General features: G+C 33.2%; 1 protein-coding gene and 2 pseudogenes across 1 annotated transcript in view; 2 read left to right on the top strand and 1 right to left on the bottom strand.

The window, feature by feature from the left end:
* LOC107018940 (very-long-chain 3-oxoacyl-CoA reductase-like protein At1g24470) overlaps positions 1 to 9024 on the top strand; it is a 29977-nt gene extending 20953 nt beyond the window's left edge. Inside the window, exons 3-4 of the mRNA XM_015219538.2 lie at positions 7871 to 7940; positions 8577 to 9024. Of these exons, the coding sequence (XP_015075024.1) occupies positions 7871 to 7940; positions 8577 to 8816 (310 nt within the window). The 3' untranslated portion in view covers positions 8817 to 9024. The remainder of the gene's footprint in view (positions 1 to 7870; positions 7941 to 8576) is intronic.
* A 4105-nt stretch (positions 9025 to 13129) lies between these two features.
* On the top strand, positions 13130 to 14170 carry LOC107020245 (annotated as a pseudogene).
* Positions 14171 to 14937: 767 nt separating this feature from the next.
* Positions 14938 to 18836, bottom strand: LOC107020160 (annotated as a pseudogene).
* Between the last annotated feature and the right edge of the window lie 8 nt (positions 18837 to 18844).

Below are 18844 nucleotides of genomic sequence, written 5' to 3'. Positions count from 1 at the left end.
TAACTCATTAAACACACATATAGGCACATAACCACACATGAGGCATATAGGTGACTTAGTCGTCGAATGTCTTAGTCGTCCGTTGACGTTTGACTTACAATGCACCTAAATCTTTATGCACTGCCTCAATATCACATTATAGACCATTTTAGGACCTTATATACTCATGAAAACCATGTTATCTCTAGCTTCACCTAAGTCATTTTCGAGGTATTACAATCTCCCCCATTTGGACAATATTCGTCCTCGAATGACGGTTGCCACTCTCTGAACACTTCCAAGAATATAGATTCAATTATAAGCTCATAACCATGCCATATAACACATTATACAACACACACATCTAGGAAAACATCAAATTTTCACAAAATCAAAAGACTCACAACACAACAAGAAACTAGAAGAAATTATATAACTCATCATGCCATGAAACTCACATTCTCCATTCCAAATAGTAAAAACTCATTTTATATTTATTATCATGCATATATATACATCAGATTTAACCACATTGCAACAATTTTCAACCAAAGAATAAATTAGTCAAATTTTAAAAAATCTCACAGTGAGTAGGCAGACTTTACAGTGATTTATGCAATTTTTTAAAAAATGCAACTTTTAGGCAATTCATGATGGAAACATGCTAATATTCAAGATACAACCATATAAACACATTCTACAACATAATCATAACTTCATTAGATACACAATGTAAGAGATCAATGAAATTCAATTTCAACAAGACTTCTAAACACCATGCACATGCAACAAGCTTCTATGAATTTCTATCCCATCTACTAACCATATTCCCTCACTTAGAAGCAAATCATATCCCTAAAGAGATGCAAGAACTTACCATCATACTCATCATCATCCGGCTTTGATCCTCTTGCCCGGAGTGCATAAAACGAGCCTTCGTCTTTGGAACATTAGGTGAAACTTTCTTACCATCTCTTGTAGGACAATCCCTTACTTTGTGTCCCTTTTTATCACATCCAAAACAACTCCCAGTACCCCGTAGACATTCCCCATAGTGCCTCTTTCCACAAGTAACACATGTAGGATTGCCATTTTGAGAACCATCTCCTTTCTCGAATTTCACCTTAGGATCACTAGGTCCATCTTAAGTTTGAGCCCTCTTATTCAACCTAGGTTGACCTTGATCACTTGAACCACTCCTCTTCAAGTTTCTAGCAATTGTCCCAAGTTTAGACTCCTCAAGTGATTGAGCATACACCATGAGTCTAGCTAGGGTCATATCATCATGTAGCATGGCAGTATGACATTCTTCTTTCACTAGGTCGGCAACACCATCCCAAACCTACTCATCTCATCCTTAGGGTTAGACACAAGGGATGGAGAAAATCTAGACAACCTAGAGAACTTGAAAAAGTACTTTTCAAAACTCATATTGTGTTGCTTGAGATTGATAAACTCATCTACCTTCACCTCCCTCCTCTCACGGGAAAAGTACTTTCCTAGAAAAGTTTCCTTACACTTTTTCCACTCAATAGGATCTGACTCAACCAGCCTATTATCTTTCCATTGAGTGTACCACACTTGAGCAACTTTCCTCAATTGGTACGAAGCCACTCTGCCTTCTCCCTAGAAGTCACCCCCATGGCACTCCACACCTTGTACACTCCATTTAGGAACTCTTGGGGATCCTCTCCCACCTTAGAAACAAGAAAGATATGAGGATTCATCCTCATAAAATCTCTCAATCTCGATGTCATAGTGCTCTCCGCAACATTCACTCTAGGCGTCATACCCATATTCAAATGGGTTGTCAAAGCTCGGCTAAAGTGATTAAAGCCTCTCTAATCTCCCCATTAGTCATTTTCGGGGGAACCACCGGAACCTCATTACCTCCACCCACAGTAGGGACTTGAGCACCTTCAGGAACTTGCACAACTTGCTCAACTTAAGGAGGAATCTCCTTATTTACATCATTCTCCTCAACTCTCCTAGAAGGTTTCCTCTGCATATTCATCTCCCTAGAAACACAAGGAAAACCATAAGAAATGAGTACTCATAACTTTTACTCTACGGCACGACATAGGAGTAGAAAAGAAGGGAAACTCTATTGTCCTATAGCCTCTCGACCATAGATGTGTCGACTCACACCGATGGTTAAGACTTTACTAGATGTGACTTGATGAGACTTTTTTATTCCTAAGACCACTTTAATAACCTATGCTCTGATTCCAAGCTTGTCATGACCCGAGACCACACCCCAGAAGTTAGGGGCAATCTCGGATTTCAACCTGTATACTTGAACTCTCGGAGATCTTGTATAAGCTCTTCTGTAGCGTTCATCGCATATACACATATGAAAAGTAATGCGGAATTAAAACTTTTCACACGAATATCATAGAACATCTTTCATACAAAATCCATAGGAAATACTAAGTCTCATTTCATTAAATCTTAGACACAATAGTACTTTGGGACACGGCCCATACATTACAAATATAGAAATATAGTACTACTTAGTCTATTAAAATACTTCAATGAAAGAAATAAAAGACATCTATGCCCTTGAGTCAAATGAGGACATACTTCAACTTGCTTGAACGATCTTCTAATCCAAGCTTAGATCTCCAAAAGCACCTTCACCTATGAATCACTTTAAAGATAGATAAAATCATAGAATTATCATGGACCGGTGTACTTGACCTTTCAGAGGTTTTGTACAAGCCCTTCCGTATTGTTCATCGCATATAAACATATGAAAAGTAGGTGTGAAATTAAAACTTTTCACACAAATATCCTAAAACATCTTTCATATAAAATCATTTGGAAATACTAAGTCTCATTTCATCAAATCTTAGACTCAAGAATACTTGGGACACGGACCATACAATACTAATATAGAAATACTGGTCTATTACAATACTTCAATGAAAAAAATAAAAGACATCTATGTCCTCGAGTCAAATGAGGACATACTTCAACTTGCTTGACGATCCTCTAATCCAAGCTTAGATCTCGAAAAGCACCTTTACCTATAAATCACTTTGGAGATAGATAAAAATATGAAATTAGTACAAAGACATGTACTAAGTATGACATAATGCATAAAAATCATGAAAATGAACATTTATTGGAAATATGCATTTTTTGATTTAAATATCATAATATAATCATAAGAACAACATTTAACACCATCGAAACACATAAGAAATCACTTAAACATTTTATCACATTTTGAGAAACCTTACGGTGAAACCATGTCACTTTATAGTGAACTAAATCACTATTACAATGAACTTCTTCACTGTTACAGTGAATTTCTAACTTCACCTTGGATACTTTCTAGCATGCAATCCTCTCACTAAAAGCTATCCTAAGACTCACTTAAGTAGCACAAAGAGAGACTGTCATACACCATCTATAGGCACACCTAAATGATCCTTAAGACCACCTATAATGAGATACACAATTAAAAGTACACCAACCATATGAACATGAGATCCTCCTACCAAAAGTGATTCTAAGGTTTACTTGAGTGAGTTGTGCAGCGACGCCCATACAATCTCTTACACACACACTTAAGAGATTCTATTGACTACCTAAGATAGAATCATTCTCACTTAATATAATAACATACAAGTACTATGACATTCTCCCTTCCAAAGGTTGTCAAAAGACTTACTCAAGTAAATCAAGAAAATAACGTCCATGATTGACCTCTCCAAGATTACCTAGATAATCCTTAAGACTACCTAAGTTTGGATCATGTCTACATTATCAACCAACTTCCCTAACCAGAGTCATTCTTAAGACTTATCTAGGTAAGATACGAAGTGACCATTCTTATGCCTCATTCACACCTTAACTAGACAATCATTAACTACTCTAGATAAGTACTTATTCATTTAACATTCTTTCTTAACTTAAGTCATTACATTCATTAGTTCATTGAAGACTCGTTCATCACATTAGGACATTCAAGTGATGGTCTTGGATAAGACCTAGGGACTTTCACTAACATCTTCAAAGCCTATTGTGCAATATCTAGATAGCGTCCGATACCACCACCTAAACTTCATAGAACTTTTCTAATGCTAATAGGTATCCCACATTATGAGAATAGGCAATAACCGACATAGACCATTGTAACTAAACATGAAATCCGGGGTTGTAACCTACTCCAATGAGGGTGTATAACTTGCCAATGATAGAACTTGGACACATCTCATGTAGGCACATGGTTCGAGAATATGAAGGGCTCACTTTGTACTCTAGCCTCAATCTTAACTAGAGCTACTTCCCTTACCATATTTACTTGGTGCTAGCATTTGTTCTCACAGAGTAATTGACATTAAAGGTTCATACTAAGGGTTTCATATCTTATTCATAACCCAATTACATTCACCCTACCAAAGAGGTCCCCTAGGCTACCTTGCAATAGCGACAAAGATAGTTCACCATGAATTTCCTAAGGATAATATGATGTCATTCCATCCAATCAAACTTAAGTCCGTCATTCCTTACAAGAAGTATACCATTACGGTTTTGGACTTCAATGTTCATAATCTTACCACTAGGTTCAAGGTTTCACGTAAAGACTCTCTTAACATCATTCAAGGTCACATGTCATTCATACATTGAAGACTAAGAGGCTTTAGCATCCTAAGTCAAGATATCTCATATTCACATTCATACATGTATTAAGTAAGGGACACGAGTCTACCACACAAGACACACCATATTTTACATAAAACCTTTAGCATGTCATTCTAGAAGCACATAGGCACAACTAACATCATCTTTAGGTCATCCTATCTACTACTATAACATCATCAATATAATCATTATAGACTTATATATATAGTCAAGTGGGAACGATCATGCATCAACTCTAAGACTACACACATAAACACATAGTCATAGTCTAACATGATCACCTAACAACATCAATAGAAGAACACATACTATCACTTCATCACAAGTAGATGAACATGATCATACTTCACATAAATCACTATACACATCATCATAGTACTTCAAGTAGTGCCGACAAGGCCATGATCATCATAATACATAAGTAACGCCGACAAGGCCATATCAATTGCAAGTAAAGCACATAGCACCACCACCGTAAGTGGACCATATCAATCATAACATAATACAAGAGCTACATTACTTAAAATAAAGAGAATTAGGGCAGCGTACAACCGATCCGTTCTCACCACTTCAATCCAATCATCCAATCCAATACCATAAGGCACGTACACATGGCCATGAACATCAATTCAATACATAAACTATAATACTCAATGAATCTAGGTCAATTTAATATAGATTTATCAATCTAAGACCAAGTAGACATCAAATGAATACATTTCTTACATCATTCAATAGCTCATAGAAAACTACACTAGAATTCATAAGCTTTAAGTCAATATCACTTAACCCATAAAGTAATTAAAAATTAGGGTTCATCAATTACATGGGTTCATAGGTTAATTATGTTGAAATCATATAATTAACAACAGTTTAATCAATATTCAATGATTTAAAACCTTTAATGCAAGAACCCATGGATAGATCATAAAAATGGACAAGTTCATCTTTGAAAACTTTAGAAAACTCTTTGAATTTTGGTTTCCTTGATGAATAGAGTTTCAAGGATCAAAACTCATACCTCAATGATGTTAATCCACAAAATTGATGAAGAATCATAACTTAAATCTCCAATCCAAGCTCTTCCTTGAGTGTTGGCTTCAATGTAGTTCTAGAGAATTTCTAGGATATTTTTGAGTTTTCATTTTGAAGAATGGATTCTCCTACGTAGTTAAGGCTTATAAACATGTTTAAAATATCCAAAGTACCCCTAATTAACCGCCCAAAGTCTTATTTGGACGTGGGTTGAAATTATCATTTCACCCCTTGAATTTATTGTAAGTTGTGCAGTTAATGCAGACCCAATCGACGAACAGCTTCTACTGGGCGTCGTGCAATCGACGGCCCGTGCTGGTCATCGTCCTTTGGCACTGAGCCTTGAAAATGGTAGCTTAAGCTCCCTAGGCTAAGTACCCATCGACTCCACCACCTACGGGGCGTTGACTAGGCCACTGGCCGTCGTTTGCCATCCGTAGGTGGGACTACCTTGGGTAGCTTTGGCCACCAACATGGGTCCTTCCTCAAGGACCCTTGGATGGTCCTTGGGGATGTTTGCCCGGACGGTTCCAACCCGAATATGTTAGTATACGAGTTTAGGACCTTCCATATGAATTTCATCCAAAACAAACACGTAAAACTTGACGAAAAATGCTAAGACACACAAGGTCGTTTCAAGGCAAACCTTTCAAACGTCATGGACGTTTGACCTCCAAACTTCATGAAACTTGACACATTGTCTATAAACTCTATACTCATATAATGATCTCATTAACTCATGTAACACACATATAGGCACATAATCACACATGAGGCACATAGGTGACTTACTCGTTGAACGTCTTAGTTCTCCTTTGACGTTTGACTTCCAAAGCACCTAAATCTTTAGACACTGCCTCAATACCACATTAGACCATTTTAGGACCTTAGACCCTCATGACAACCATATTAGGCTCTAGCTTCACCTAAGTCATTTTCGAGGTATTACAACAATCTTTCAAACGATCATGGTTGTTCCTAAAAGTTTCAATCTTTTAGCATAGTCATTTCCACAGTGGGAAATTCAAATAAAATGGAAAAGAATTAACATAAAACAGGTCATGCGCGGATCCGAGTCGGGTCAGTCTTGCAACATTTCAATTAATTAACTAATTAATTGAAATGTTTTGACCATTTATTTAATTTAATTAATTAAATAAATAATTAACTAAATAATTAAAATAAATTTTGTCCAAAAAATAATCTCTCGGTTATTTTCTAAAGTCGAAGCCGAGTGGACGACGACGACGGCGGTGCGAGGGATCTCTCTTTCCAATCCTTTTAACAACTAACATGAGTGTTTCTATATTTAAATCTCCTATTTTTCTTTCCACCACCAATGAGGGACAAATGTCTTTCACTAAAGCATGAGAGAACTTTTCAAGTTCCCAACTTTCCTAGTTCCTCTCTTTTCATCTTCCTTCCATTTTCCGTTAATTCTTACTGCATACCCACCAATTATTTATATATAAATTGACAGAAATTAATAAATATATAATTAACAATGCATTCATATAGAGTATAAAATGTCTTTATGTTGCTGGTACAAGCAAAAGTAATCACCCACGAGACTGGGATCTGATCTCTACCATTCAGCGGAATGAATCCATTTTGACCATTGAGCTATTATACATAATTCATTTAAAAAAATTAAAGTCTTCACATTACCTTTTAAGGCTTAAACTCATATTTGATCTATTGTATTTGTATATAATATTTGGACACTATATTAGTCATTAATTGTTATTGAAATTTATGAATTTCGAATACATCACTAAAATTTTGGGCACATAGATGATTTGGGATGTATCTGAAAGGGAAGGGATGTATCAAAAAGGGGATAGGACATCTAAATATATCACTAGACTTTCGAATACATCAGTAAACATCCAGATACATAGGTGAGAGATGTATCTAAAATGGAGATATAACAAAGAGGGAAACGAGGATATATCAGCGAGATGAGAGTGATACATGTATCTGAAATGGGATGTATTGTGTTGCTTAGAGAGTAAGGTAAAAAAGTAAAAGAGTTGTATTGCTTCTAAATCATAATGAATTAATTTAATTTCCAAACGAAAACTAATAGGTTCTTTAGAGATTAATCTTATCTCATATTATTATGTACTGCATGAATTTGATTTATGATGTATTATCATATTAACTAAAATTGAATAAAAATATTAAGGAATATTAATTACAGGTATATCGATCAGTTTTCAAGATGTTTATACGATGAATACAAACACCATGGTATAGATGTGCAGTGTCAGGTACTAATTATCTCATAATTTCACTTCTTTTACTTGCAATTACTTTAAAAGAAGTAATTAACTTGACCATATTTATGTGTACAATTACGCATATTAATCATTTTTTTTCTACCATTCAACTCTTTTAAGTATTATTTTAGTATTTTTCTGTACTATTACCTTATATGATTAGTATGCAATTAAGCAATTAACATCTTAGCTCACGTGTTTGGATATGCGATATAAAGTTATAGTATTTCAAATCAACATTTGAAAATGTCTATCTGAAATAATTACTTGAAATTATGATTTTTGATCTCAAATTCTTCAAACCTACAAAAACATGATTCGAGATTCCAAATCATAATTTCAATCTCTCTTTTTTTTAAATGTAAAACTTTACCTATTAGTTTATACATATTTTGATTTTTAAAGAAAACTATCTTTTCAAATTTTACTAAAAAAAAAATAATATGCTCAACGTGCAAATATTGTAGGGTATCGTGTGAAAGGATTATATTAAGGATTAACTAGTTACTAATATTATTGACTCGTGAATCTTTATAAGATATGTGTATTTAAAAGTTTTTAATCATAAACATTTGCAATACAAATTTTACAAGTAAGATCTGACGATAAAGTTGATATGTTAATTAGGTACCATTATATGTTAAAACAAAGATGACTTCAAGAGTTGCAAGCATAGAGAAATCATCATTGTTTAGTCCAACACCAGAGAAATATGCAAAAGCAGGAGTAGCACAAATAGGCTATGGTTGGAGAAGCATGCCTTATTGGCCACATTCAATTCAATGGTGGTTTGCTTCTTTGTTGCCTCAATCTCTTCTTGATGCATGGCGCCTCTCCATTGGCCTTAATAGGAGGATTAAAACTTAATTGTCCAACTAAGATTTAACGAGACATATTATCCGTTACTAGACATCACAAGTATTATAATATATATTCGCCTCAGTTGTCCACAACATAAATCACAACTATAATAAACTTGGGGCAATATATACTTTAACATTTACATACTTGTACACTTAGTATATTTAAAAGAGAATTACAATCGTATCATATTTAAAAGAGAATTACAATCGTATCATATATCTACATTTCTTGTCTACAATATGCTTCGGTATTAGTTATAACTTACTCTTTTTTTAAAGAAAAAAAAAACTTTGCCTTCATTGATCTAAGAGTACAAATGGTTACGAATTGAACTCCGCATCCCAAACTATATACAAGATCATTGAGATGATGCTAGTGTATTTGAATTACTCCTACCCAAAAAGGTCTTTAATATATAAGAGGTTCATATTCGAAATAAAATACTATGATTGATTGATCGTTGTGATATTTTTTTGGTATTTATTATTGTTTTTCTGTCTACAATTGTTTTTATAAATTTCTTGTACGTAATAATGCAACGTATACACAATAATTTATTCTTTTGATATATACTTATTCATCCATTCACTTTTACTTGTTCCTTGTTTCAAAAACAAAAAATCTTTTTTACTTGTCGCTCTTAACATATTAAGAAAAGACAACTATTTTCTATCATATTAGATCTATTGTTAGTATGTATCATGTTCAAATTGTTTTTTAAGACTTAATATTAAACTTCAATTAGTAAGAGTAATGTAGTAAAAAGTCATGTCAATTACTCCCTTGTCCAGTTTTGATTGTCATGTTGCGTTTTTCGAAAGTCAATTTGACTAATTTCAAAGTTAAATTAGATTACATTAATTCGATATTTTAAACAAAAATTTAGATATTCAAAAGGTGTACAAAAAGTATTAAAAACTTCAATTTTTGCATAACAATATGATGAAAAGATACATCGTAATATGTAATCAAAATTATTATCATTAGACTTTAAAAAAAACTATGACAATTAAAAATAGACGAATATAGTATTATTTTTCTAAATGATGTGAAAAAATCCAAATATAATTAGTAAAAGCGAATGAAAACAAATATTAATTTAGGCATGTTGATGTGCAAAACACGTATACTAAGGACCCGTTTGGTAGGAAGTATTAATCAAAACAGTGGATTAAAATATGGAAAAATAACTTGTGTGTCTACTTTTTAAAAAATAATTACCATATTTGTCAGTATTATTTTTTTAATGATAAATGTCAATTTAATTGAATATTCAACTTCATATTTTTTCTCTCGCCCCAAAATTTTCCCACGCCCGCGATTGCAATTTTTTTTCTCTCTCGCGATTGCAATTTTTTTCCGGCGACTTCAATTTTCTCTCGCCATTGCAATTTAAAGGTTAGTGTTGAGTAAACTCCGTTCGTTTAGGATGCCGGACTTCAATTTTCTCTCGCCATTGCAATTTAAAGGTTAGTGTTGAGTAAGCTTTGTTCGTTTAGGGTGCCGGACTTCAATTTTCTCTCGCCATTGCAATTTAAAGGTTAGTGTTGAGTAAGCTCTGTTAGTTTAGGTTACTTGCACTGCAATCTGTGATTTTTGTTGGTCTCCTTTGCACAAAACTGATCCTTTAATGTGAGCTTGCAATTGTGGTCTTAAAAGTTTAATTTCTTCTTTTTGTGTGGATTTATGTTGAGATTTCGTTTGATTTATGTTTAGGTTACTTGTGTGCCTTTTTGTTTGATGATTTATGTTGAGATTTCGTTTGATTCAAGTTCCTGTGAGTGTCTGGTATTCAGTTCTCTTCTCTAATAAGTATGATCTCTTGTTAGCATCTGTGTAATACAACTTTAATTCAAGTTTAATTCACTTGTTAGCATTTGTGTAATACAACTTCAATTCAGTTTTAGTTCACTTGTTAGCATTTGTGTAATACAGCTTTAATTCATGTTTAATTCACTTGTTAGCATTTGTGTAATACAACTTCAATTCAGTTTTAGTTCACTTGTTAGCATCCGTGTAATACAACTTTAATTCCGGTTTAATTCACTTGTTAGCATCTGTGTAATACAGCTTTAATTCAAGTTTAATACTTGTTAGCATCTGTGTAATACAACTTCAATTCAGTTTTAGTTCACTTGTTAGCATCTGTGTAATACAATTTTAATTCATGTTTAATTCACTTGTTAGCATTTGTGTAATACAACTTCAATTCAGTTTTAGTTCACTTGTTAGCATCCGTGTAATACAGCTTTAATTCACGTTTAATTCACTTGTTAGCATTTGTGTAATACAATTTAATTTAGGTTTAATTCACTTGTTAGCATCTGTGTACTACAACTTCAATTCAGTTTTAGTTCACTTGTTAGCATCTGTGTAATACAGCTTTAATTCCGGTTTAATTCACTTGTTAGCATCTGTATAATACAACTTTAATTAATGTGTAATTCACTTGTTAGCATCTGTGTAATTCAACTTCAATTCAGGTTTAGTTCACTTGTTAGCATCTGTGTAATACAACTTTAATCCAGGTTTAATTCACTTGTTAGCATATGTGTAACTCAACTTCAATTCAGTTTTAGTTCACTTGTTAGCATCTGGGTGTAATACAACTTCTTTTCATGTTTGATTCACTTGTTAGCATTTGTGTAATTCAATTTCTGACTTATTTATATGCAAGCCATGATCACAATAGATACAGATTTAATTCACCTGTTAGCATTTGTGTAATAAATTTTTAATTTAGGTTTTATTCAGATTTAATTCAGTTGTTAGCAAAGTGATGCTCTTCTAGCAGATTAATCTATATGTCTCTCTCTAGTCTTTTAATATTAGTAACACACTCTTTAATGATGTGCAGAAAAAATATGACTAATATAGCGGTGATGCTTTACTTCAATGGACGATGGGATCCTAGCAACAAATATATTAACTACTTGGCAGATGGTGTGTTGATACACACAGAGTCAACGTTCGCCACCCTCGTTTCTGTAATTGCTACTCAATTGTCAATAGACACATCAACAAGTAAAGTTGAAATCAGATATAAAATTGATATAGGTCTCCTCCAATTCAAATTCATAATGATATGGGGGTAAAGGTATATCTTGAAACTAAAAAGGAACATCGAGATATGGCAAGATACCCTTTATGTGTCACAACAACTGAACCAGTCAACTTGGAGACTAATGCTGCACTCATTCCACTTTTGTGTTCAGACACTTCAGGAGATATGAGGGTTATACACAATTCATACTTCTCTAATACATTTAATGGTATTGATGAAGCAATAGGGTTAATTGGATTCGGATCATGTGAGGAAGTTGATGAGCTAGAAGAATTAGCACCAGGCATCATTATTAATCCCAATCACTCTTTATTTGAAAAAGATCAGGTGTATAAGAATAAATATGTCCTCACTAGTGCACTAAAAAGACATTCCATTCTTAATCATTTTCAATTCAAGACAACAAGATCAAGCGCAATAAGGTAAGACCTAAATTCAAGTCACTTTAAATTATTAATTGTGTATTAATATTTTTTCTACAGCTATTCGATACAGTGCCTAGGAGAAAGCTGCAGTTGGAGTTTATGAGCTTCAAGCTTGAACAAATCTGAAATGTTCAAGATTAGAGAATTTGAAAGCCAACACACATGTTTGTTGCTACATAATTCATTATCGGAAAGGCTAGCAACTAAGAGTGTTGTTGGGAGTATTATTGTGGGTAAATATGCTGAACCAGATGTTATTTACACACCAAAAGACATACAACGTGACATGTTAGCTGAATATGGTGTGTGACTCACATATATGCAAGCTTGGAGAGCTAAAGAAACAGCTCTTGAATTAATCCGGGGTGATCCAATTCAATCATATGCAAAGTTGCCAAGCTACTTTCACATACTAGAGGCAACTTACCCTAGTTCTCATATAAGATTTCACAAATCAGAGGATGACCGTTTTTATATGCGTTTGTAGCTTTGTTCACCTCGATAAAAGGATGGGAATATTGTAGACCAATTGTAGTTGTTGATGGAACTTTCTTAAAAGGAGCATACATAGGGACACTGCTAATCGCTAATACCTTAGATGCAGCAGGTCAGACTTTCGAATATGATACTAGTGTTTTCTATATTGAATTGTTGAACTATGTATTAAAATTGAATTATAATTGTAGCAAAAATGTATTAAAATTGTATTAAACAAAGTGTACATGGTGCAGGGAGTATATTGCCACTTGCTTATGCTATTGTCGATTCAGAGAATGATTCATCTTGGAGGTGGTTTTTTGAGCAATTCAGAGATGCATTCGGTCAAAGACCAGAGATGTGTATCGTTTCCGATAGGCATGCAAGCATTATTAAGGCAGTTTCAACAGTTTATGATGAAGTACCTCATTTTGCATGTATGTGGCACTTACTGCAAAACATAATGAAAAATTTCAGAAGAAGTCAACAAAGGGTCACTGAGTTGTTCTACTCTATGGCAAAAACATACACCATGACAGAATTTAATCAATGTATGACAATGGTTGAGAAGATAGATAAGAGGATCAAAGATTACTTGTTGAACATTGGATACAACAAATGGTCGCGTGTGCATGCTGAAGTAAACAGAACTTGGATGATGACATCAACATAGCAGAATCAGTCAATTTACGAACAAGACATGCCAAAGTTCTTACAGTCTTGCAACTCTTGGAATTCATGAGACAACTTGTACAGAAATGGAATAACAATAACAGATCAAAGGCGACATTTTCAGGTTTTCACCTTGGAAAAAGGTATGAAAATATATTGCGGCGCAATAAAACTGCATCAGAGAAATTAAAGGTATGCCTAATCTGTTTGCTAGTATTTTTTTCTTCGGATTCATATCTAACATCTCTCTTGAATATATATTTTTTTCATAGGTTGTAGAGACAAATAAATATTTGTATACCGTACTTGATGGTATTACACAATTCACAGTATGTCTTCACCAACGTACATGCACATGTGAGAGATTTCAATTGGATGAGTTACCATGTCCACATGCTTTGGCCATTTTAACAATAAAACACACTGGTTATGATAAATATTGTTCGGCTTACTATACAAGAAAAAATTTATTGTTGACATATCAATTTCAAATGGATCCCCTGCCAAATGAAAGTACATGGAACACACCAACACATGTTCTTGAAGATGTTGTACTTCCACCTCATGGAAAGAGACCTCCGGGAAGGCCAAAAAATAAAATACATACTCAACTGAGAGAAGATGGATTCAAGAAGGCGAAAATTACATGCAACAATTGTGGACAACATGATCACAACAGGAAGACTTGCAAAAAAGTCAGGCCTTATGATCAAGAATAAAAAAATATTTTGTTTTAGTAGTTTGTTTTAGAAGCTCATTGAATCTACGAATTTGGATCATGTTCGGTTATATGGTTTATATTTTTAGTTCCGCAATCTCGTGTTATTCAGTTTAATAGAATGCTTTCTTAGTTGTGCAATCTCATGTTATTCAGTTTACTGGAATGTTTCTATGTGTATAGTTACATTTGATATGATATATAGATGAAATGATATAGTTTACTGGAATAACCCAGTTGAGCTTGAGGCTTGGAAATGTCTTGCTGAGTATATTTGTCAGGTTGGGGAATTTGGGTGATGCTTGGTATGTTTTTGGTTTGTTAGTATTTGTGTAATATAGCTTTAATTCAAAGTTTAATTCACTTGTTACTATTTGTGTAATACAACTTTAGCTTAGGTTTAATTCCCTTGTTAGCATTTGTGTAAGTACAACTTTAATTCAAGTTTAATTCACTTGTTACCATTTGTGTAATATAGATTTAATTCAAGTTTAATTCAGGTTTAATTCACTTGTGGAAATTTTAAGGTTAGTGTTGAGTATGCTCTGTTCACTTGAAAATCCTGAAACAATTACCATGACAACATCAATAAGGACACAAAGAAGGAACAACTTCAAATAGAAGACTTACATATAAACAACACAGTTAGGTATATAATATCAAGACTTACAAAATAGATCAATACAGTTTTTCATAGCCATAGTAATTACAAATTGTTTTACATTATATAGTTTTCATAGTCATACTAACTAATATAACTATATTCCTTTATCTAACTAGTCTTTCGTCTTCACTTTGAAGGTCACTCGCTTGCTTCCTTCTTGATATTCCCATAATATAGCTCCAAATCTCTTTCGGAGAATGTCTGCCTTTACTTGTTGATTTAGAATATGTTGGCCATTACTTACAAACTCCCGCAAATGCAGCAACGAAAACTCCACAATCCCTACAAAATTCAATATAAAATTATTATCAAAAAATTAATTTAATACAAAAAAAACACATATATGATACTAGTTACAGCGAATCCTCTTGTTGTCTGGGAACACCTTTAGTTATGAAATGAAACTCAATTTTCTCGAACTCATTTATCTCACTGTATTTTGGTGTTGCCTTCAATTTAGGACGCTTATCATAGAACTTAACCACACTTAAATAATATGGTAAAACAACCGAAAGCATCTCAACAATATTTTTTACCTCTAGATTCACCCCACCCCTAGCCGGAAATGAATCATACACCTCCAAAGACCATTGCCCAATATCAAACACCACAAAACTCCAGTGACGATTCTCTTTAATGTTTAGTGGAATAAGAACAAAATCCACTTTATCCCACGAGGTACTTGCCAACAAACGACGTCCACTGATATACCGGGCAATATCATCAGAATCTAAAACTTTAAAATTTTTCTTATCCTCATGAGCATCACAAAGTTTAAAGAAAGAATTGGTAATCTTTGTCTTGAAAACACAATCAGTCGTCGTAAAACGAAAATTACTGTTGGTTTCATATTTTCCTTTCGTTCTTAGGTAATAGAAAATGACATCAATATGCTGCAAAAAAAAAAAAGATTGAAATGCAAGAAGAAACAGTCTCAACAAACAAACATTCAATTAACCAGGAAGGAATACGTTGAGTACACAAATCATGTTGATAAACTAGAGGAAATTCTTTTTGGCTAACTATCAGAAGGTCTTGTGCTAAAACTACATAATGCAAAAGGTATTCTTAATTATAATTTCTATGGACTAAATTGAGTACTAAAAATATATATACCTATAAAAAGAGATAATAATGAGGCCTTTTTTACAAGAAAAATGGTTCAAATTTGCTCTTGAAATTACAAAGTAATAGGCTAAAGTGCAGAAACTTCAACTCAAAGTTAAGGGAAAACTCTGTTTTCGCCCCAAGTGTGGCTCATTCATCACATATTGGTGAAACAGAACAGTGATAGAACTTATGAAGATGTTCAATTTCTACCAGAAAAAACTTAAAGACAACAGTAACTTACTGAAACTGACATATTTTATATAATATTCTAGCTCCTGTATATGCATATCTGTGGATTCTTAATGATACAATGAACCTCAAAAGAAAAGAATTGAAGCTAGAATGACAAAAACTTGATTACAAGTTTCATCCTTTTCACAATATCCTGAGCTTTTGTCCCTCTTGAATGACAGAGACAAAGGGAACAAGAACACAAAGAAAAATGACTTGCAAGCTATAGAATTACAATGTCACACAACTAAAGAGCTTCAATAGAAGAAAAATATAATCTATCTACACAACTAAACAGAAAGAATTTTAGTTGAGACAAAGGCAAACTCAAGATTAAGAAACAGAAAGAATCAAAGAAATATTAACGTCCAACTAAAATTTATATAACAAACCTCATCACACCATTGTTGTCCAGAATGTGCCAATTTGAAAAATCAGAGTCTTTTTCGACGATTTTCGTGTGCTATAGCACACCATTTTTTGGGTGATCCGGATTCCGACGTCAAAAATGCCAAATTTTTTCGTGGACGTCCTTCATCTACCGTACAGATACCCAATTCAAATGCTGGATCGATAACATTAAGAGCATCTGTATAAGGTTTCTTTCCCCTATCAAAACAGAACAAAAATTAAAAAATACTCAAAAGCGAGACAGGAACAACTAAAAAAGAGACAAATACGAAACTAAAGAAGAGGTACAGAGCGTTCCACAAGTTGAATTAAGCTTGTATATATTATGATTTAGGAAAATTATCCCAAAAAATCAAAATAAATTACCTCTTTTTTGTACCCGTATAAAGCCACTTAGTGAATGAATCGATCACGATTGCATATAAAAAAGGATGTTTTGTCTCAAAAACCTGATGTGCAACACATAAATTTCCTCCAGATTCAAAATGTTGTGTGAAGGGAGATGTTATTAACTTTCCTGGATTTTTCTTTCTGCCACGTTTCTTCGATGACACTTTCTTTTTGTTTTGATCAACATGGGCTCTTTTTTTTTAGATAAGATTCTTCAGTCCTATTGATCTGAGAAAGATCTTTATCAAGTAAAATAAAGTCATCAAAAGTATGCAAAGGTTTTTGACAATCCTCTGTTGCATCTGCATATAATAGATATATTGATTAATTTACAATCAACAGATGCAACACTTATTTATGTTGGTTTTTTTACTACATTACCATCAGGTTTCGCCCCAACTGTATTCACATCAACTGCCTCTTGGACTGTAAGCAAAATAAATATTTTAATAATGTTATCAAAATAAAACGAAAGAAGTTTAGTTGAAGTTAAGAAAATGAATACCATTTAAATCAGCAACAACCTCTGACAGAACTTTTTCAATAGCAATTCCTGCAATATCTTCATCTGTACATAACAAGAACATTTAAAATAACAGAATTGAATTAAAATATATGAAATATGTAATATATCTGTATAAAATCCTTCATTACCTATTTTACTTGATACTCTTTCAAAATTTTCAACATCAACAAATCTAACTGAAGTTTTAAGCACTTGAGATTCTTCATTTTGATTTGATCCCATAACATGAGCATCGTTCCCTCTCGATTCATTTACAGATGCATTAACACGGGGAGAAAATGTTGTATATGCAATTAACATATTATAAAAAAAACATATCAAAGTTAACTGGAAAATAAAATATCGAATTCGTGTCACTTCTAGATTAACTGGAAGAAACTACTAGACTATATATTAAAATTATATTATGAATAGAACAGAAATATACTGAAAATATAAACGAACCTCCATTAAAATCTAATCCACCCGAAAATGTCTCGCCAGCATGCTTCTTAGATGGTTCCTTGACTTCTCGAATAACAGAGCTGCTACCACCACTCTTTGCAAACAGCAAAGAAATATCCTCCAATAATTGTTTGTTTGAGTTCACCGCAAATTCTTTGATTTGATTGAATCCTAAATCAATCTTCTCTTCAAGCGCTTTGTTATTTTCATTCACCTAATAGATATTAAATCATAATGCAAATATTAAAAAAATAACAGTTTTAAAATAAAAAGCCTAAAGTTTAGTTTGTGTATACTTTTACAACTCAATTCTATGACTTCATTGGTCAAAATGTCTAGACCATGACTTGATCCTTTAGGCTCCAATTTCAAAATTTTAGCATGGTAATCACGAGTTTCAGGAAGCCTGAATTTGGATACTTCATCTTCACTGGCCACTATGTTCTCAAACTGAAAAACCAAATACACAAAATAACATTAGATATAGTAACTTGAGTTCAAATAAACAATGTAATAAAATGTATTAACTTTGTACAAATACCTTGTTTTTTGTAGGCATGAAGAGACATTTCTCAATATATTTTAACCATGGACTTTCTGCAATTGTCTTCCAATTCAAGATTCTTGGAATAGAATCAGCAACACGAATAGCTATATCTTCATCAACCTTTGAACAACACTCAAATATCCAAATTTGAAGAGCAAGAGGCAAGCCACCAATTCTATAGTACTTATGTGTTGACTTAAGCTCATGCCTCACAGAATCAGACAACTTTTTGTAGACATCTAAACCCCACGGATATGAATTGAATTTTCCACTTTCCACAAGGTAAAAATCTCTATTGCTAATTTGGTATTCGTTGTCCTCATATGAAAATAAAAAATCATTAATGAAGTAT

The sequence above is a fragment of the Solanum pennellii genome, chromosome 5 (assembly GCF_001406875.1).
Source record: "Solanum pennellii chromosome 5, SPENNV200".
In the NCBI taxonomy this organism is placed as follows: Eukaryota; Viridiplantae; Streptophyta; class Magnoliopsida; order Solanales; family Solanaceae; genus Solanum; species Solanum pennellii.
Note: the sequence above shows the minus strand (reverse complement) of the source record. Positions and strands in the feature narration are given on the sequence as shown.